We start from the raw sequence: 22,162 nt of genomic DNA, 5'->3' as shown, positions 1-22,162 counted from the left end.
CCCTGTTCAGTGTTGTGCTGCCCCCCCCCCAAGGCACGGGAGCGAGGGGAAGGCCCTAGGTGGGCTCTGTGGCCCTGAACTTTCTCCTGCACTTCTCCCTACTTGATGGTCCTCAACCCCACTCCTCCATCCCTTCCTGGTGGTGTTTCCATAGGTATCTGTGGTTTTATTCACTTTTTAAAAAAATTTTCATTCACTCTTAATTCAAAAGAGGAGAAACAGGAGGGAGAGAAAAAAACAGGCTGATCTCAACATCTAAGTCTGGTTATTAGGCGCCTCAGGTGTTGCAGCTTGGTAAAAGACTCCAGGAAAGTCCTGGTTCTCTCTGGTCAAGGCTGCCCGGTCCGAGCAGACTGCTCCAGTCTGTTGTCCTGCCAGAAGCAGAAGTAGGAGTGGAAAAAGAAAAGAAAAAAAGAGAAGAAATAATAGAATTTGTGCTGTGTCACTACACTGTATCTCTGAGCCTTCATCCATGACTTTCCTTATCTTGAGCATATTTTGTCACTAAAATCATCTTTCACAGCCTTTGACTGCATTTGATACTTTTGGCAGCTCACAGCTACTTCAAATCATTTTATTAAATCATTTTTTAAAAAACTGGCTTCCACACAAGTGCAAGGTCCCGAGTTTGATTCCTGCCCTCCCCACAAAAACAACAAAAAACTGGATTCCAAAACACCGGTCTGTTTATTCTCTCCTTTCCCCACTGGTTCCTTTTTCTCAAGTCCTCTTTGTGATTATATCTGAATTTAATTTTTAAAACTTTGCCCTGAGCGTGATAGCCTGTAATCCCAGCACTGGGAGGCTGAGGCGGGAAGAGCACAAGTTTGGATAACTTGGCAACTATAGTGGATTGATGATTAATGGTCAGCTTGTGACACCCTGCTGAACTGAACCAGTGGTCTGGGTGTGGAGGACCCACCTGAAGATCCTATAAAAGGAGACCTGGGGAGGAAGATCGGGGCTGTTGGTTTTCTAGGAGAAGCTTGCTGTGGGTGGTTTTCTTGATGCAAACTAGGCTGTTTTCATTGGAGGAGGAGCTCGGTATCTCACTGTCCTGGACAGTGGCTGCTGCTTTTATCAGAGGAGCTCTGACCTTCACCGTGAGCATCACTTCCTGGCATCAGTGTGGATCCCTTGGCTTGGTGGCACAGATCCTTCATCTCACAAGCACAGATCTTCTGGCTTCCACCACTGGCCTTGGGCCTTCCAGGAGCAGATCCTCATTACAGACAAGCAGGACACATTGCCATGGGCTCTTGAATCCACTGGCTGGATTCAAGGAGGACACTGCCTTGGACTCTAAGCCTTTAGCTGGAGTTGTGTGGGAAACTGCTAGGATCCAGGCCCTTGCATGAATGTTTTGGGCTTCTAGTGTGTGGCTAATCTCTTGCACTCCTTTGCATTTGACTCTTTGGGTAATTACCATAAAATAACCTCAAAAGTTATGTGTCCTGTAGTTAATGTATTCCCTCATCCAGTCCTGCTGACTATAACAAAATGTGAGATCCTCTAAAAATATAAAGGATGAGCCAGGGAAGCTCAGGGCCGAGGTGCTGGGTTTAGTCTCCAGTATTGCCAAAAAGTACACCCCACAAATCCTTTGGCATGCTATGCTCTGGGCTTGCTACCAGCTCTTCTCTCTCCATTCCCGAGGTAATGTCTCTGGGGGGCTGGCTGTACTGCATTTATATTCTGGTGACTCCCAGTTTTTATCTGTAGCCTACATTTCTCTCGTTTGAATTCTGCACATGCGTATTTGTTTCTGTAGCCAGCATTTCTAGTAGGGATCTGCTGGGCATCTCATACATAACCTGCCCCACACTGGACTGGCCCCTGGCCAGGCGTACACCTTTCATAGTCATCCTCGGCGGGTGCCTGCGGCCTTCTGCCCATTGCCAGGCCGAAAGCCTGAGAGGCAGCCTTGACTCACCCTCCTCTGCCCGCTTCCAGTCAGTCCCAAGTCCTGAGGGCTCTGTGTAGAAACACATGGCCAAAGCCAGGCCTGGTGCTCCTGCCTGCAGTCCCAGTGCTTTGGAGGCTGAGGGAGGAGCCTGGGAGTGTGAGGTTACAGATATGTGTGTAACTCCGGAGTCCAAGTGCTCTCTCACCCACTCCTGGGCCAGCCTGCAGCCTGAGCAGCCCCCACAAATGCCCTCCACAGCATCCCCTCTTCTGCATGGACCTCCCAGTGGCTCACCGTTGGCCTCCAGAGTGATTACAAGGGTTTCATGATCCACCTCCACCCTCGCACAGCCCCTGTGCCGTCTCTGCCCCAACTCTCCTCTTGCCCCTGCTAAGCACCAGGCAGCTCCCTCTCTGGCCTCTGGAATGTTTTCTACCCAAGAAGCCTCCCAGCCCCTCCCAGCCTCCTTCAGCCTCTCCCTGCCCACCTTTTAGGAAGTGTGACCTGAGGCACCTTTGACATGCAGTGTCACTTCCTCCTGTCTGCCGTGCTGAACCCTCCTTGGGAACAAGGCTTCCCTGTGGCATGGCATGAGCCTGGCACATAGTGGGCTTCAGTACATATTTGTTGAATGAATAAAAGCATTTATGTGGCTCTGGTTCATTGATGCTTACACAGCCAAGTGTCTTATGTTTACACATTCTGTTCACATATCTCACCAATGAGTCTATTCACTTGTAAACTAGACCAAGGCTAAGTCTAATTCTATTTAAAGACATTGACTTCCCTGACTGCTAACATGCAAACTGGTTTCCTCTAGTGAACTCAGTAAAGGGCATTAAAATATGTGTTCCCGCTCTGTTAGGTCAGATTTAAAGAGTGATTTTGAATTTTTCATTACTAGTTCCACAGGATTTCCTTGTGGGAACTTTATTGATTCCTGCTTACTGAATTATTACAGTATTATGTTGATAAACTGAAAGTTCTTTTTTGTTGGTCTTGTTGTTTTGAGACAGGATCTCACTAAGTACTTCATGTTGGCATTGAGCTCACTGTGTAGCCCAGGCTGGTCTTGAACTCATGGCGATCCTTCTGCCTCAGCTTCCTGAGTGCTGGGATTCCAGGTGTGTGCCAGAGTCTCAGTATGTCATTCACACTGGCCTTGAACTCACTATGTAAACCCAGGCTGGCCTTGAACTTGCTGTGATCCTCTTGCGAAGGCTCCCGAGTTTGGGATTACAGGTGCATACACTGTGAGGCACTGTGCCTCACAGAAAACAAGTCAAATGTTGTGTGTGCTGTGTCCTTGGTTAGTGAGGTGCCATGATGTCACACAGCTTCTGGGGCCCTCGGAACTCCTGCCCTCTGTGCCAAGAGGGCACACATTGCCCCTGGAGATTTGTGATGCAGCAGGCTGCTGGCTGTGAGGTCGCCTTGATGCTGTACCTGGGCTTCGGCTGGTTTGCTCCCTACGGTTCAGGCTCTACCCGCTCTCTTCGCCCTGGGCCACATGGCTGTGGTCAGGCTGTTGCTGTTTCATCTCCGAGTCATCTGCCCTCATGGCTTTCTCCTTTAGCCAGCACGGATCTGTCGTGTGTGTTCCCTCAGACGGTGCCAGCCCCATCCTGTCCGTTACTTGTTGGTGTTTTCTGATTACCAGATGCACATGTTCCATCATTCAGAATTGAGCCTAGCAGGGTGCAGGTGTGATCACCCGCTGACCCTCTGGCCGAGGGTCCCAGTTCCCAGGGAAGCTGCAGGTCCACTTTGACTTGTGGGGCGCTTGGTCAAAGACGTAATCCCAGGCTGCTTGGTATGGCCTGTTTTACTTCCTCTGTGCAGCTCAGTGGTGAAGATGGCTTCTTGAAGTTTTGTCAGTGCTTGTGCCCTGCCTGAGCACAGCACAGATGCAAAACAATTGAGGTTTTTATTTCCTAGTAACTTGTCCTCCTGAATTTAGGTGGAGATGTGTTCATGCAGCCCTACACTCTGAAAGCCAGGTCTCCCTTCCCTTAGCCCTGGCTTAGTGATACTTTTCCTTCCATTTCCAGTGCCAGATTGTGAGAGCTCAAAGTAAGCGGAGTGCTGCGAGCTGGGTGTGCTCAGCTGGGGAGCTGCCCCACCCCAGTGGCCCTGGCCTGTTCACACTGGTCACTCATTGGCTCGTTGCATTGACCTACCCGCATATATCTAAGTCTTAGTGGTACGTGCTGCCTATAGTTAGATTATGGCTCACTGCTATATTTTCACTCTTCTCTTTGGAAGTTAAAAATCCATTAGTTTATGTTCTTTTTTGTGTTTGTCATCCTAGTCTTTTATTGTTTTCCCCAAGTTGCTTTCTCCCGTCCATGTTGACCGAATCCGTCCAGTACCCAGGTTAGGAAAGGCTGCGTTCGCACTGCTGCCTGCTCCCTTGGAAAGCCGTGCACACGTTTGCTTCGGTTGCCTCCTGGATGAGGCCAGAAGACGAGGTGGTGGCTGTGGGGGTGGCGGGCAGGTGTGCAGAGCCGCTGTGTCCGAAAACCTGGGTAGAGGACACAGGGTCGTTTGTGTGTGCTGTGCGCCAGGTTTAGGAAACAGGGCTTCTTACCTCAGAGCAAACAAGACAGGGCCTGGGAGGACGGAGAGGTTTCAGAGGTGGAGGGGAGGGTGTCAGTGGGAGGAAAACTTAATCATTTCCAGCCTAAGAAGCCTAATTACATGAATGATCCCCCCCCCAAGTAAGGCCTTTCCAGATCTGTGGGTGCCCTGTGGCTGGTATTCCAAGTATGTCCATCTGCATTTAAACGAGTTGCTCCGAGACAATCTGATTACGCGGTAGTTACTGTGGTGAGAATAGCGCCTCAGTGGAATGGAAACTTCATTTTGAGTCTAATATTAGACCTTGCTTTGGAAAATTCTTTTTAAATGATCACAAGCTGGGAATAGCAAAAGAATTTAACTTTCAGCAGACAGCATTCACCAAGAATTTTCAACTGCTTGTGCTGGGTCTCTGGGAAGGCAGCAGATGTGAGGAGCCAGGGGCCACTACCTAGCTGAGAGTTGGCCTGGCCAGGTGTGGGTTTCTGTCTGTGGCCGAGAAGTTCATGCCACTTAGTCGCCTTTGCCCAAAGTATCTTCATTCCTTGGTTGTGAGCAGACCTCGGTGAGAATTGCTAGGATGCCTCACGGCCTAATAAGATGAATTTCCGGGCCTGCAGACCTTGCTGCTGCACAGGGGTCTGAGGCAGAGTGGAAACTGCACAGAAGTGGAGAAGGGGCTGGTGGTCCTGGGAACCTGCCAGACCTGGTTTGTCTGGCTGCGTTGTCAAAAGAAAATAAAAAGCTTAACTCATCATGAAGTTTCCAGATCATGTCTACTATGGCTTTATTTGTGAATGTGTTTCAGGTGCCTTGATTTGGGAAAACCAGTATTGGTGCTTGAGGAATTATTTTAAGAGATCTCCCTAAAATTAAAATCCGTCTTTTAATCACTGTGTGCTTGTGTGTTTTGTGGTGTTTCGTCCCCTCCAACTGAGCTGGTGAGAAGTTGATGGCACCTCACAATTGGGAAGAAACGTTGATAAAACCTAAGGTCCCCCGTGGACTGCTGGGCCCTGTGTGATCGCTGGTCACACCAGCTGCTGTATGCGCGAGGCCACAGCTCAGGAGCAGCCACAGGTGCTTACTGCAAGGGCCCTGGACGTGGGAGTCAGGGGCTCCTTTGCCCACTGCAGTCCTTCTTAAGCTTTCTGCCCTTAGGGTCCTTTAAACACTTAAAAGTTAGTGAGGACCCTCGGACTTTTGTCTGTATGGATTCTAGCTTTTGATATATACCTCGAGTTAAAAGTGAACTTTAGAGTATATTTACTCATTTTGTCTTTTATGTATTTAGTTTTTCTTTTGCAGTGCTAGAGAGCAAACCCAGGACCTCACACCTGCTAGGCTATTGCTCTAAAATTTTTTATTAAAAATAACGATGTTTCTAAATAAAATAGTAGGAGCAGTAGTTTATCTTTGTTGCATCTCTAACTAGCTAGATAGGAGGCTGCTGGAGTTGCATCCTTCTGCTTTCTGCTTGTGCAATTTTTTTGCGGGGGTGGTTTTGAGACAGGGTCTCACTATGTAGTTGAGATTGACCTGGAACTCACTATGTAGACCAGGCTGGTCTCAAACTCACAGCGATCCTCCTGCCTCAGCCTCCTGAGTGCTGGGATTACAGGCGTGCGCCACCACTCCTGGCTTCTGCCTGTGCAATTTTGTGCCTGGTGGCAGTACACAAAGAAAGTCTGTCCTCACATAGATTGGTGTTTAGAAAAGGCAGAGGCATTTTAATAGCGTTTCCAGACCATCCTGGATAGTCTTCTTTGATGCTACACCAGAATTCCCTAAGTGGTAGTTTCTTTTTCTGTCCCTTGGTGTTTTGAGACAGGGTCTCACTGTGTAGCCCAGGCTGGCCTCGAACTTGGGCAGCTCTCGTCAGCCTCCTGAGTGCTTCAATACAGGCATGCACCACTGCGCCCAGCAAGTAGTAGTTTCTTAAAGGTTAACTGCATGTAGAATCTGAAATCATGCCAAGAGACTTTAGGTATTCTGTCTCGTTAAAATCCTTTGGTCTAGCTGGGCGTGGTGGGCACGCCTGTGATCCCAGCACTTGGGAGGCCGAGGCAGCAGGATCCCTGAGTTCGAGACCAGACTGGACTACATAGGGGGAGACCCTGTCTAAAAACAAAACAAAACAAAAGTCAATAACCCTAAAATCCTTTGCCCTAAAATCATCTTCACTGAATTCTGCGTAATACATGTAGATGCACACGTACCCCTCTCTAGAAAGTAGATCTTAATCCCCTACCCCCTTGGGGGTATGACAGGCTTAGTGATTTGCTTCCACAAATAGAACTAGGGCAAGGGAAAATGAGTGACTTCCCACTTATTTTTGATAAAGGGCGGTGAACACCTTTATCAAAGGGGGGAAGGTGAGAGTCATCAGTGCTGTTCCGAGCACCCCCCACCCCCACCCCATGGCTGGCTACAAAACCCAGAAGGGGGATGGGGGAATGGGAAATAATAAAATAATTTTTATGTTAAGAAATTAAAAATACATTGTTTTGTGTGGTACTCAGTGGATCCTTTACCCATGCATGGTTCAGTAAATTACGCTAATGTTCAAAACACTGACACAGTAGATTACTCATTACTTAAAAGTTGCATTGTTAATTTCATTACTCTCACCGTCAAAAAAAGGGTCCTTAATTGTTGAGAAGCTGTCACTCATCTGGTGGGTATGAATTTCCAAAAATTCTCATTTTCCATTGAAAGCTCAGTTTTTATCATTGGTAGCAGGCACTGCCTGTATTTTTCCTTGATGTGACAGGCTTGTTTTGCTTATTTCACAGAAATATCCACCAGTACTCTATAAAACCATAGTTTATCTGGTAGTCATTCTTTCAAGCAAAAGTGACGTTCTGTGTGGGCCTAGGGTATAGCTCAGTGGTGGAGCTCAGCCTGCATGCCCAGCTGGTCCCCCTCCCAGCTCAGGCCGCCACACAGGCACCCGGCCCTCAAGGCAGCTGGCATGTCAGGACCCCGACTCTGCCCCCTTGCTGTGAGTAGTGACCATGTGTCCCATTTGTTGGGGGCCAGGTCAGGTGCCCTTATGTCATCAGTTCACATAACAACACGGTGGAGAAGGCCAGTTAGTGCGGCCTCACTACCTTAGAGCCCTGAGGGTCCCTGGAGGCCCTGGGAACATCCTGAGAGAAGTACTCTGCTCTTGAAGACCTCACAGAGGAAGACTGTGGAGCTGAGCACCGCTTCCCTGAGGAAGTAGAGACCTGGGTGCAGGGCATTGTGTACAGAAGACGGCACTCTGCTGGCCCTGTTGTCATACCTTTCATGGCTCAGGAAGCTTCTCCATTTGGTGGTGGTGTTTCCACACTTTTTAAAATGCTCCAATGCAGTGATATCAGAATTTTGCTGCATAAGGTTTGCTATTTTTACAGTAATTGTGTATAAGATGATAGTTGATGAATCCAGAAAATTGCCTCCTAAACTTGGTTTTCTTTCCAGGTAAATCTCACCTGGCTATTGTACAGCGGGTAAACAATGAGGGAGAAGGAGATCCATTTTATGAAGTTCTTGGAATTGTCACCTTAGAAGATGTGATTGAAGAAATCATCAAATCTGAGATTCTAGATGAAACAGACTTATACAGTGAGTAGCATTGTCTGAGTGTAATTTCCCCAAACCTTACCTTTTCTGTTGTGCCGAGTCCCTGACATTTCTTCTCCAGTGCTGTCTGCTGTTGTAATTACTCTCAACATGTAGAGGCTGCTGTACCTCCCGGGGCTTCCAGGCCCTTTGGAGGGGCAGGGAAGGAGATTCTGAGGCGGTGTTCTTTTGAAAAGCCTGCCTTTCCTGACCGTTAATCTGTACCTTCCTTGTTGGAGAAAGTTTTCTTGAATTTCACACGTATTTTCACTGAGTGATGTTTACTAAATTTCTTTTGATACATGCAAGCAAGTTATTTTCAGATAAATTGTTTTCCTTAAGTTTATAATTCACATACCTAAACAGTGAATGGGTGTGCCAGATTGCTGGCTGGCAGCTGACGACATTTCTTGCTTCAAACCCTGGGTCAGAGGTGGAGCTGAGGCGCTGGCGGGACGGAGGTGGGCCCAACAGGGTATGTGCAGGAATCGTGCTGTCCTCGGCTTCCTGCCGCCTTTGGGGAGCAGAGGAGGCAATCATGGCCAGGTGTGGATTGGTCCCTGACCCGCCAGATGCGGGACTGCGTAGTGTTTCACCCAAGCAAGGCTTCAGTCTCTACCATCCAGGGAGTTCCTCCGAGGGCTTCGTGATGCAGAGGGCCCACGGTGGGGCAGCAGGGGCTGGCGAGTGGAGAAAGAGCATTAGGCTGAAAGCGGCCTTGCTCATGGGCTGTGGACCCAGCAGTGGTCTTGCCTTGTGGAGTGATATCTGTCAGTCTCCGGAAGGGAAGGGAGTACCTCATTTTGCAAGTCAAGTCATCCATGCACCTTGAAGAATTTTTTTATATCCAGCTGATGATTATCCTCTAAAAATGTGTTTTTTTCCTTCACATCTGTATAGAATTCTTGAAAACCCTTTCCAAGTCTGCTCTACCCTTTTGACACTCGCAGGGTAGGAGAGGCCTCAGGATAGAGAACGTTGCTGTTAGTGTGTTTACATTCTTTTCATCCTGCCTCACAAGCCATCTAACACCCTGTGTGTCTCCATAGATTTATGTGAGAAAGACATTGTAAACATTTATGAGATCTTATGTTCTTTGGTTTTGCAGAAATATTAGTTGAACTTCTTTTAAACCTTGATTGGACTGGTTTCCGATAAAAGTTCCTGCTAGAGCACCTTGCTGGTGGTAAAGTGCTGCACTTGTGATTTCAGGTCTAGCCTATTTATTTAAATTAATTGGTTGGTTGAAATCAGTCAACATTCTCAGCCCTTTTTTATTTTTTCTTTTGCAGTAGGGTCTCTCTCAGGCTGGGCTTCAGCTTGTGACCCTCCTGCCTCAGCCTTCTGGAGTGATGGGATGATGGGCATGGCTGCCCTGTCCAGGTTGTATTCTTGATCTAGAGGGATCAGGATTGGTGGTGCACATCACCATTAGAAAATTATTGTAAAGCTTTGTATTCACTTACACTGTCTGGTTCTCAAAAGAACTTGAGATAAACGAAAAGTATAAAATACGATTGCCTTCTCTCCAGGAAAAGCCTTGTGATCAATCTGTTTCTCCCTGAGCAGGAAGTAATACTGCAGTGACTCATGGTTCTTGTTTGTGGATGAAGCAAGCAATTGGAGTCTGGCTTTTCAGCCAGTTTTTTCTGATCATTACTTTGTTCAGAAAAATACTTGAAAAATGGTTTTGTATGAGATAACTTCTATATTAGGACTTGGCAAACCACAGCCTGTGAGTACCTGCTGCCTGTTTTTGAATGACATGCACACTAAGAATGGTTTTTCATACTTTTTGATGATTGAAAAAAGTCTAAAGAATAATTTGTGACAAGTAATAGAGATTTTTTGGAGCACTGTTGAATAGCAGCATGGGTTTGTGGTCACAGACTGCCTACGACAGAGCCTGGAATGTGGCCCCAGGGGCCTTTGTGGACATCCGTGGTTTGCTGGCCTTGTTCCAATGCCTTCCCTGGGTTTGCTTGACCTTGACACTCTCATGGCCTGGGTGGTAACAAAGGGCGAGATGCTGTAGTGTTCTGTGCTGCGTTCTTGTTTGTTTCCTGGGGTGAGTGTGTTTACTTTGTTGGGGGCTCTTAAACACAGGGAAGGCGCCCTCCTGTGCTCGCCTTTAGCAGTTCTTCCCTGGGCCTCAGGAGATGGGCTGCCTCCGGCCACAGTCTGCTGCCTGCAGGCTTGGACTGCATCTGCCCGTGAGCTACGTACGGTGTCCCAGCACCTACCCGGACCTGTCAGGTTCTCACGGCTGCTGTGACCGTGCTGATTTGGTGAGACCTCTCCCTGCCTGGGGAGAGCCTCACCTTTTCTCTTTCATCTCTTTCATCCAACGAGAGCCCTGACCTAACAACTGTTTCCTTATTTTTTTTCTCTCTTATTCCTCTCTCAGCCGATAACAGAACAAAAAAGAAAGTGGCCCACCGAGAAAGAAAGCAAGATTTTTCTGCCTTTAAGCAAACAGACAGCGAGATGAAGGTTAAAATCTCCCCGCAGCTTCTCCTGGCCATGCACCGTTTCCTAGCAACAGGCAAGTGCTCTTATCTCAGTCTGTAATCAGCGCCACTGCCACTGCGGGCTGGGGGTGGAGGTTGGGAAATGGGGTGATAAGTAATGCCACTTTTGTGTTTTGTTTTTTGTTTTTTTGTTTTGTTTTGTTTTTTTCTCTTTAAATTCTCTCCTTTCCTGTGTTCAGTGTCGGCATGAACCCTCTGAGACATTTGCCAGGGGTGGACCAGTAACTTAAAATTGGTCTGAAAGGTAAGGATGAATGTCAGAGCCACACTGCATGTATACATAGGCCAGGTCCTCTCCTTCCAGCTGAGCCCACGGGCGGCCGTGGCGAATAGGCTGGCAGTGCAGACCAGACTCCCCTGATTGATTGGACAGTTGAGAGCTTCTCTCTGCAGCTTGCCCGGAAGAGCAGTTGGACATCCGTGGTAACGCAGGTGCTCTACTTTGCAAAGAAGAAAAATAGATTTTTCAGGATTAAATCTGTGTCGTGTATGTCTTTTGATGAAATTAAAGACTCTGAGGACTTTGACGTGGATTTCTGGTGGCCTCTCCAAATCAGATTGCTAGCCAGGTGTGGTGGCGCTCGCCTGTAATCCCAGCACTCGGGAGGCTGAGGCAGGAGGATCACTGTGAGTGAGTTCGACACCAGCCTGAGCTACATAGTGAGTCCCAGGTCAGTCTCAACTACATAGTGAGACCCTGTCTCAAAAAACAAAAACAAACAAGCAAAAAATCAAATCAGATTGCTAACTTAGGCCCACTGTGGAAGGCCGGTACACGTCACTAACACACCCCAGACGGCACCGCCTGCCCATGGGAGGGACTGGGAGCCTGACCGCCCCCACCCCCAGCCTTCTTGGGAAGGCCCGCTCTGCTGGCCTGGCGGAGTGAGAAGGGCTGAAGGTGCCCAGGGCCTTGTAGAAGACATCTGTTTCCAAGATGTGCAGCCAGTACCTTTCCGCTGCATGCAGTACACCCAGAATATTTGAAAAGGAGGCCCCCAGCAGCCACATGACGGAATGCCACCTGCGCTGTCAGATCGTGGGAGTGACGTGGGAAGATGCCCACGACACAGTGTGCAGTGGGGAGACACCGTAGAGAATTCTGTGTGGGTCAGGATTGTGATTGTGTCTCTCTGTGCACACCTACACAGGCACACATGCCCAGGCAAAGCACTAGAAAGAAATACCAAATTGCTCTGGACAGTTAGCTAACTGGTTGGCTTATAGGTAATTTTTATGTTCTTCTTTATCTTTTTCCTATTTTCCTAATTTTCTGCAATGCACTATCATTACTGAAAAAAGTCACATAAGTGAATTCTAAATGTATACCATTCACAGAGAGCAACTAATTAAAAAATGAGATCTTTAACTTGCTTAATATTCTTTTTAAAATTCTGGTATTCTGGTTCCTCAACATTTAAGAACCTTACAGTTGCTAGGTGTAGTGGCACAGGCCTGTAATCCCAGTACTCGGGAGGCTGAGACAGGAAGATTGGGAGTTCAAGGCCAGGCTACACTACAGTGAGTGCTGGTCAGCCTGGACTACATAATGAGACCCTGTCTGAAAAGAAAACCAAACCAAAACAATAAAACACTGAATGTTACTCTAGTCTGCCTCTGAGAAATCAGAAATTCTAGTTTGAAAAGAGCACCTTGAAATCAGTAATTGTGATTTTTGTTATTTGTACTAAAGTTTCTACCTTTGTAAATGCTGACCAACAGTACTCTTTGTTGGTGGTTGGAGCGCATGTGGATGTATGCACGGCCTTGCTTTTGTTCTGAACCCCTCCCTGGGTGGTCCCCAGAATTTCTCAGGCCGGCTGTGGGGAGATGGCCGTACTAACCGCACTGCGCCTGGCCCTGGCGTCCTCTGGCTGTTGGGCAGCAGACTCTTGTGCTGTGGGAGGCCCTGCTGGTGCTCAGAGCTGCCGCTGGCTGGTCTCATTCCCATCTGTCAGCCAGCCATGTGGGATGCTTTTCTGAAGGTGAATCCCGCGACGGGTTAAAGGCAAGAGAAAAAAGGAGCAAAGATGAGACCTTAGCATTTTCTGGTTTCTCCCAGGTCATTGTCCGCGGTGGAGCACACGCGGAAGTCTCGTTCCTCCGTGTTGGTCACTTTGATGCCCTCCCTGTCAGAGCGCCCCCCTGACTAGCCTCACCTTTCCTTCCCCCGAGTGTAATGTCAAGTTGTGTTTATGTCCATAGAAGTAGAAGCATTTAGCCCGTCCCAGATGTCAGAGAAGATCCTTCTAAGACTGCTAAAGCACCCCAATGTCATCCAGGAGCTGAAGTATGACGAGAAGAACAAGAAAGCCCCAGAGTACTACCTCTACCAGCGAAACAAGCCCGTAGACTACTTCGTCCTCATTCTGCAGGTCAGAGGGATCACTCCACAGCAGTTTGCGTCCCCGGGTCCCCACCTTGTGGTGGTCACCCAGCGGGGCTGGTAGGCGAGTGGCTCACAAGGGTTATTCGTCCTTAACTTTTTGTGCTGGGAGAGAATTTCATAGCTTTGTCTTTGTGTGTATGAAGTGACTCCGATATAAAGCAGTGGCTTTAGCCACTTTATTTCCCAGTGCTGAAAGGCTGAGCGTGATTGCTGAGGCACTGGGTCAGACGAAGCGTGGTGAATGAGGTTGGTGGTGGTGGTGGTGTGTGTGTGTGTGTGTGTGTGTATGTCTTTTTGGTACTGGGGATCGAACTCGGGACCTTGCGCTTGCAAGGCAGGCGGCGGCACCACTGAGCTAAATCCCTGTCCCTGTCCCTGTCCCAGTCTTGGTGGGTTTTGAAATTTATTATCATGGGTTCCTTGGTCCTCTCTGCGTCACCTTTTCTCTTTCCACTCCCTCCATAGGACTTGACCAAGAAATGTCTCGGTGTCTCTGCCATTAACATCATCAAACAGTGCATTTATTAATTTTACCCCTTGTGACCAGATTCTGTGTGATGGGAACTGTTACATAATGCAGCACTTGGAAAGGCCACCCATTCTGGACCCGCTGAAGGGATTCCATACTGGGGTTCAGTAGGGGGCCGTGTTATGTCGCACATGTACTTCGGGGGTGCACCCCTTTGCAAGGAGGCCAAGGTGGGCACCACGGTGAATGAAAGCCTAGTTTTGTGAATTTCCTGTGCCTCTCTATAGACAAAGCATCCTCTTCAGGACAACTGAGTCTATTTCTTTTTTTTCTTTTTTTTTTTTGGTACCAGGGATCAAACTTGGGAACTTGAGCTTTGCGAGGCAGGTGCCAGAACCACTGACCTAAATCCCTGGTTCCTGAGTCTATTTCAGTCCAAGAATATTGGCCCTGTAAACTTGCTTGTATTTCTTGGTATTTCCTAGATGTGAACTGAAAGTCCCATTGCCAGACTGTAATTAGTACATGAAAGGCCTTGAAATTTGCATGAGTCCAGCCAGGCGCCAATTATCCGAATGAATTATGAAATTTATTTTGATTTGGAACCAGCTCTTCTCAGCTGGGTAGATGTCAGAAATGCCTGCAGCGATGGGTCCACTGAAGCCGGGCTGATGGAAGAGGTAGGAGTAGGAAACCCCGCTGGGTGACTAGTGAAAGGCTTTCTTAGAAGCTTGTGTTTCTGGGCTCTGGTTCAGTGCCCTGAGTCTTCTGCTAACCTTAGCCTTACTCACTTCTTTTTCTTTGGAGATACACAAGCTCAAAACCCTGCGGTCACTAGCCAGGGATATATTGTATTCATTGTAACGAAACAGCAGTCACATTTCACGTAAAAGCTGGATATGACTGTTCCATAAACCTCCAGAAACTCTGAATAACATTGAAGACTGTTATTTGGGAGAATTGAGAGATTGGTTTTGTGAATTTTAGTGGTAACGTCAGAAACCAGCTGCCTGTCTGTTCTTGTAGAGTTAGTGTTTAATTATGAGTCAGTGATGTTCTGTTGCTGTATCAAAAAGCTGTGGATCTTAAGTTATATGGAAAGGGACTAAGGGACTTCATAAACTCCATTTACAAGTAGTAAACCTTTTCAAGATTTTTTTGGTAAGGCTAAGCCATTTTAGGTATATACACCTATATGTGACTATTTTTTCATGTTACATGCTTACATAAATGTGACAAATTTGCTGAACTCATGATGTCATGGTGGTTTTATAAACGGTGTGTGTGCTGGAGGAGCAGGCCTGTGGAGCGTTTCCACTGTGGATTCGGGGCCAGTTCCCCAAGGACCCAGAGGCAAGCAGAACGACATTCCAGACACTACCAGCAGCCTGGCTCAGCTGCTATGATTTGCAAAGTCCATTCCATCCTGAACCACCGCCGCTGCAGAGTAGCGGTGCCTGGAATGGCACGTGGGCCCCAAGTTTCAGAAACCTGAGTCAGAGGGAAGCGGCCTCAGAGCCACAAGATGCTCCTCTGCAAGGTGAAAGGACTCCTTAAGTAATTGTTGTTGGGACCGTGATTGCACTAGACACTCATCATTTTCTAAATGGGAGCCCTTAGATGAAATGAAGTCTAATTTACTCAAAATGAATGATTTAAATAAACTGAAAAGAATACTTTGTGGGTTATATAATACAAAGTACATACTTCCCACTACATATGTGTAAAAAAGCTAAAATTTCAAGTTTACCCAAAAAGAAAGTAGGTTTTTAAGCTACAGTGTTTTGAGGGATTGATGAGGGCAATGGTGAAAACACGGTAGAGCATGACAAAGTCCTACTGGATCTCCCCTTAAATAACTTCACAAAATAAACATAGAAAGTAGAAATGGAGAGGAACATTATTTTGGTAGAAAACATTTCTATCAAAACAACAAGCATACCAAGAAAAGTTGCATGGTACTTTACAATTGTATAACTAGTATAACTAGTAAAATTAACAGATTTGGGAAAAATCAAACATAAAAATCATGAAAATCAAACCGAAAAAAGTACTTTTTAAAAAACTTGTGTGCTTCATAAAAATTGATCGTATACTAATCACAGTGTACATTCTGGTAATTACAAAATGGTACAAATTTCATAAAATCACCTACATAGATCTTAATAAAATTAAACTAGAAATAAATTCACAGTAACTTAAAAGTACTAAAATGGTGATAAATTCTCTGACACAAGTTTATCTGTAGGGCACAGAACAGTTTGTATATGTTCTCATTTGTGTGAAAGAAAAAAATTGCACCTGTCTTTCACACAGACATACACATAAATGAAATTTCCCTGAAATGTTACTCAGGAAACTGGTAATAATTGTTCCTTCTCCAGAGGAGATATGGAGGGGCAGGAGTAGCAAGAGAGGGAAGCATTTCTCCCTTGTATGGTTTGGATTTCTTAGCATGTGCATGTCTTACCTATTTAATCACTTAAAAATAGAATTAATGGTAAAATAAAAGCCTTAAATAGCAATCGAATTAGGGAAAATGCATGGAATATTTTTGTTTTTTGTTTTTTGGTGGTTTTTTGTTTTTTTGTTTGTTTGGTTTTTTTTGGTACCGGGGGTCAAACTCTGAACCTTGAGCTTGCAAGGCAGGTGGTGAAACCACTGAGCTAAATCCCTGGCCCTGGAATATCTTAAAATAGGTAATATACCATAAAAGACTATTAATAATGTAAATACCATCTGTACAATATATCAGAATTTCAAGAAACTTTATTTCTCTATTTAAATAAAACATAGGCAACTGTAATTAGCCTGAAAAAGAGCAAAGCAATAAAGTAAAAAAGAAACTAAAAATTGTCATAAGATAAACTCAAATGAGAAAATCTTACAAACCACAAATCAAGATTTGATATTTTAAAAGATTAGTAATATTGATACTGTCTTGGCATAACTAATGTGATAAAAGAGAAAAAGATAAGAGTTTTTCCTCCCCCTAAAAACCTGCTGGAACGAAGGATTTAGAAGGGAAAAATAGAACTGTAAGGAGCTTCCAATTTCCGTGTTATACAAGTAGAGCAAGAGGAGATGTGAGCCAGGTGTGGTAGTGCACGCCTGTAATTCCCAGCCCTCAGGAGGCTGCGGAAAAGGATCACCTTGAGTTTGAGGCCCTCCTGGGCTGCATAGTGAGTTCAAAGCCAGCCTGAACTACAGAGGAAGACCCTGCCTCTTTGTGAAGGACATGGGCTCAGTCCTAATACCAGTTAAGCGAGGGGCCAAGCTCATTGGAAGGAAACGAGAGTAATGCTATCCCCAGAGACTTATTCATTGTGACATTTCTGAATTCATTTTAGGATGAAAAGCTGGCTTATGGACAACTAAACACAATGTGGCACATTAGTGTTTTTTGTTTTTTTTTGTTTTTTTTTTTTTGTACCAGGGATCGAACTTGGGACCTTGCACTTGGGGAGGCAGGTGGCAGCACCACTGAGCTAAATCCCTGGCCCTTGGCACATTACTTAATAAAGCAATAAAAAAATTTTTATGCTGTGCCAAGAGATATCCGTTAACCTTAACTGACAGGTAAAAATTGGAAGTATAAATAGTAGACAGAAAAAGTACTATAAACTGCTTATATCCTTAAATTAACAATCTCACTTCTAAATACATCATACAAAGCTATCTATGTAAATATATTTACACCAAGTCTAATAATTTTAAAATAGAAATAGTTTACATGTCTAATAGGTAATTATGTGATAATGAGGGGTCATTATGCAGTAATTAAAGAGATGGAAAGCATATACCAAAGTAAAAAATTTCTATATGCACAATGATTGTAATTGCAAAAAATTATTCTGATAAAAAGTCAAAATGTGATAGATTGCTGTATTATTTATATAATTGTTAACATTCATTGGTCCTTTGAGGAGTAAAATGTCTAGCAAGTGAAAAAAGAAGTATGGTTGCTGTTTCACGGCACGTGACTAGGGCATGACTAGCAAGGACAACAGGGGAAGAGACGCAGTGGGTTTTTCTTAGCTCATTGTATATTTTAAAGAATGCACTTTCCCCCTGGAGGTTTTTTCCCCCCTCCTTGTTGACTTCATGCTTCAGATTAAAAAGATACTCTTTTAAAAAATTCTTTTCAGTTGCCTTATCCATGTTCTTTAAAGCTTCTAATGTGGATTTAACCATGTGGGTTCCCTAAAGTAGGAATTGTTCTTTTGTTGAGGTAGCATCTTAGGAAGTGTCTTAGTTACTTTCTGGTTGCTGGGACAAGATACTTGGCACTGTCAAATTAAAGGGCGTGTCAGGTATTTTAGCTCAGCTTGTAGAGGTTTCAGTCTACAGTCGGCTGGCTCCAAGGCAGAGCAACATGGCAGAGAGGCCTGGCAGAGGAGAAATGGTCCATGGCAGATGAACAGGAAGCAACAGTCACTGAGCCTTCTTTTCCCTTTTATCCCATCCAGGCTACAGGACTATTGTAGGCTGCCAGGGTGGGCCTTCCCACTATCCACACCCAGAACTATGTTAAACCAATCAGTGGACTCACCCGGTTCTCACACCACATCTACTTATCACAGCCCATAATACAATATCACACACCCGTGATCCACTTACCTCCCACAAGTCCTACCTATGAGTACGTGAAGCTTTGGGGGTCATCTGGATATAGGCAATGACATTCTGCCCCGGCCCCTAAAAGACTCATGTGGATCCTTTTATGAAAAGGGCGTTTAGTTCATCTCTGAGAGTTCCCAGAGTCCCAATAGTTTCAGCATTGCTGGAAAAGTCCAAGTCCAAAATCTCCTCTGAGACTGAAGGCAAATTGTTAGCTTTAAGTCCCTGTAAAAATAAAAAAAAAAAAGTTAAATACTTTCAACATCCAATGGCATAAGATAAACATTTCTATTTCAAAAGGTTTCGGATGAGGAAATATGAAGGAAAGGGACCCAAGCAAGTCCAGAATCCAGCAGGGCAAATGGTGTGTCCTGCAGTTCTATATCCAACATCTAACCAATCTGTGGCAAGTTGTGAGCTCCAGAAGCCTCCAAAGGGCTTGGGTGGCTCCACCCCTATGGCACCATCAGTGGTCGCAGCTCCCGTGGCTTATCTCTTGGGCTGGCTGTGCCCACTCCTTGTAGCTTTCCTCACATGATCCATGTTCCTGACTTCTCCAAACTTCTGGTGTCTCCACTGTACTTTCAGCTTCATGCAGGGGTGCACTGTCAGGGGCACACTGCCTGGCCTCCCAGGTCTTCCTATGAATCTGGGCAAAAGCCTTCCTGACCCCACAACTCTTCCATTCTGCATGCGCCTAAAACCAGCACCATGTGGATGATGCCAAGGTCTGCCTCAGCTGGAGCAGTAGCCAGGCTTCCTTGTTGGCTGTAAGGGTCTAGGGCCTGGTTGCGGAGCACTAGGAACCCAATCCTGAGGAACACATTTCCAACTTCCTGCTGTTCTAGGGCATGATGCCCTGAAGCTCTCTTCTCAAAGCAGTCTTTCACCTCTGCAATTTTGAGGCTGCAAGAGGGTAGAGTCCTGCTGGTTCTTGTGATACCCTTAGGCCTTCTTTTTTATGGTCCTATTCTCAGGTACTTAGCTTTTTATTGTCAATCCTTTCAGCAGCTATTCCATCTTTTTAGGCCAAAACTTTATTGGGACTTTCTTTCTATCCCAACTAAACTTTTAAAATTCTGCTGGGCCCTTTGCTCTTGATTCTCACCATAAATCTGGCTAAAAGCCTCCAACCGTAGCCATGCTACAGACTCAACATTGGACTGCCTTGAAATTTCTTCTCCCAGGTTAATTAGCCCACCGCACCTAATCCCAGTATCCTGCAAAGTCTTTGGACATGAGCACAATGTAGACAAATTTTCTGCCAGAGCATAACACACATGGTTTGGAGTCCAACTGCCAGTGCAGTCCCTGTTCCCAACAGAAACCTGAGCCTGGTCTTTACCAGCTTCATTTCTGTCAGCATTCTGGTCCTCTGAGCTCTGACCAGAGTCTCCCATCAAGCTTGGCTTACAGCATTCCAAGGCTGCTGCTTCAGCTGGCATCTCCAAACCTTTCCAAACTCTTCCCATAAGCTAGTTCCAAGGGTTCCTGCACCATACGGTCAGGTAGTGTCACTTCTCTGGTACAAATCTGTTTTAGTTACTTTCTTGTTGCTGGGATAAAATACCTGACCACCCACAAGTTCAAGGCCCACAGCATGTAGAGGTTTTAGTCCATAGTTGGCTGGCTCCAAGGCAGAGGGGCATCGCAGAGGAGGAGACAGTTCATGGTGTGGCAGGCAGAGGCAGCAATCAGGGAGCTTTCCTTTTCCTCTTTATTCAGTCCATGATAGAAGCCTCTTTGTTGGTACCATCCACACCCAAAATGAGCCTTCTTCCTATTATCCACACCCAGAACTGTGCCAAACCACTGGACTAATCAGTTACCACATATGCACCCATAGTGCAATATCACACACCCATGATCCAGCCACCTTCTCAAAGCCCACCTATGAGGCTTTGAGGGGGCCACCTAGATAGAAGCCAAAAATAATAGAAATCATACAGCCTTTGACACTACTTAATACGATTTTATCCTATTGGGAGAATAATTTAAACTGTCAATACCAAATTTTCTGCCAGGCGTGGTGGTACACACCTGTAATCCCAGCAGTAGTGAGGCTGAGGCAGGAGGATCGCCTATAGTTTGAGGTCAGCTTGGACTACATAGTGAGTTCTAGCCAGCCTGAACTACATAGCAAACCACAAACAAAACAAAAAACTGCAAATTTTCTTACAGGGTTTTGAATGTCAAGTCTTTGTGTCCTGGTGTAATAATGGATCTGCAGTTTTAAGTTCAGGTAATGGGTAATGCACCCATTTTGAAGAAATTACTTGGACTCTCAATGGTTCCCTATTTTTAAAAAATATATTAAGTGTAAATATAAAACTGATTATTAGCGCCTTCTGCTTAGAACTCTTACTCATGACAAGGCAAAACCAGTTTGCAAATTATTTAATTCTAAGTGTAAATGGACATACAGAATAAATGTCAAGCTGTGCACTGATTGGCTTGCACAGAGCCCTGCTTATCTGCACCGTGGCCAGGCGCTGTGTGAGCCTGGTGGCCTGGGCTGCTTGATGTCTGCAGTGAGCTGGCAGTTATGTGGCCTCCACCGGGTGGAATGAGCTACTTCCCCATGAGTCTGGTCCCGTCCCTTTCTTGGAGCTCAGCATTTCTCAGCCTAGTGGGTACAGACTCCCTGGGGTCTGGTGGGTTGCAGGCCTGGTCCTGACGTGGTTGGCCTCAGGCAGAGGCAGAGTGCTGCTGTTCTAACAAGCAGAGCTGGGTTGGGGAGCCAGGCTCCAGACCAGTGGAGTCGCACAGTGAGGCCCAGGGCAGCGGGGGGGGCTCTGACACCCGGTGGTAGCATTTGGTTAAAGATGGCCACCCAGATGGTTCAGAGGGTATAAATTTGTTTTGTTTTGTACCGGGTATGGAACTTGGGCCCTTGTGCTTGCAAGGCAGGCGGAAGAACCACTGAGCTAAATCTCTGACCCAAGAAGGCACTAGTTGAGCTGAGCCAGGCAAGTCATGTCCTCCAGGGGTGGCCCTAATCTGTGCAGAGGTGCTACTTGAAAACGGTCTCTTTTGGAACTGTTGGTACGCACCAGTGAGCAGATGTGTTTGTTGAAGTTTTGTTCCTAAAACTCACGTGCCAGAAGAGCTTAGCTCCGGTGGAGAGGGTCGTTCTTAAACCTTAAACCTGATTGTAAAGTCAGGGGATGTTAAAACCGGAAGAACTACAGGGATCCTGTAAGCTGCTATGATTTTATAAGTGGAGTAAAGTTAATCTAGTGCCATGGTTCCTAAGTGACAGTTTTCACCAGTTTCACCCAATGGGATAGATGGTTACGATGGATTTTCCATAAAGCTGCGTATGTGTTCAGTTTGAAACTTGTCCTGAAATTGAGTTGTGTTTTTGGAATTTGGGGGCTTGAGATACCTGGTCTTTTATGAAGTGATGGTCATATTCAGTTATGAAGTGGAAACTGGGGCCAGCCCTGTGTCTGCCCCCAGTTTGGGGCTCAGGCGTGTTTTCCTGTGGTCCTTGCAGCCTGGCCTGGACTCCGCAGCATCTGGAAAGCGCCGAGCTGGACCTCCCTTGCCCGGGGTCCTGGTCTCCACGGCAGAGCTGGTTGTGGTCTTGGGCTGGGAGTCTTCCTGCAGCCGAGTAATTAGCTGCCCACAGCCTCTGTGCCTCTGTGAGAGTCTCCTGAGAGGCCAGAGCTGGGGCTGTCGCTCACTAAGCACTGACTCCCAGACTTTGCTGCTTGCAGAAATCACCAGAAGAGCTTTTAAAATACCCAAGGCCCAGGCCACACCATTGCCTTTTAATTCAGAGGCCTGGGAGTGGGATCTCGGGACCAGCAGGGGGTACTGTCTTGAGTTCACACGGGAAGGCTGCTGCAGGACAGCCCCTTCCCCGGGGCTCCTGGGTTGCTCTGCTGGTGATGACCGCCCTGCACCACGAAGAGTGGAGTGACACCTGTTTGCGGAGACAGAACGCACAAGGCCCTGTAACTTGTAAAAGCAGCCCCAGGTCCAGTGGAGACCACCTAGACAGTATGTCCAGAAAGTGCACAGGACTCGTTCGGACCCAGACCCCGAGCTCA

At 46.4% G+C, this 22,162-nt stretch overlaps 1 protein-coding gene across 2 annotated transcripts in view; it reads left to right on the top strand.

The window, feature by feature from the left end:
• The window catches only part of Cnnm2 (cyclin and CBS domain divalent metal cation transport mediator 2), a 142,952-nt gene that overhangs the window by 105,578 nt on the left and 15,212 nt on the right, over window positions 1–22,162 (top strand). For both annotated transcript variants that reach the window (XM_033761448.1, XM_033761447.1), the window contains exons 2-4: window positions 7,955–8,098; window positions 10,503–10,640; window positions 12,832–13,001. In XM_033761448.1, coding sequence (XP_033617339.1) covers window positions 7,955–8,098; window positions 10,503–10,640; window positions 12,832–13,001 — 452 coding nt within the window. The remainder of the gene's footprint in view (window positions 1–7,954; window positions 8,099–10,502; window positions 10,641–12,831; window positions 13,002–22,162) is intronic.

Source organism: Fukomys damarensis, unplaced genomic scaffold (assembly GCF_012274545.1).
Source record: "Fukomys damarensis isolate Sample0158 unplaced genomic scaffold, DMR_v1.0_HiC HiC_scaffold_8, whole genome shotgun sequence".
In the NCBI taxonomy this organism is placed as follows: Eukaryota; Metazoa; Chordata; class Mammalia; order Rodentia; family Bathyergidae; genus Fukomys; species Fukomys damarensis.
Note: the sequence above shows the minus strand (reverse complement) of the source record. Positions and strands in the feature narration are given on the sequence as shown.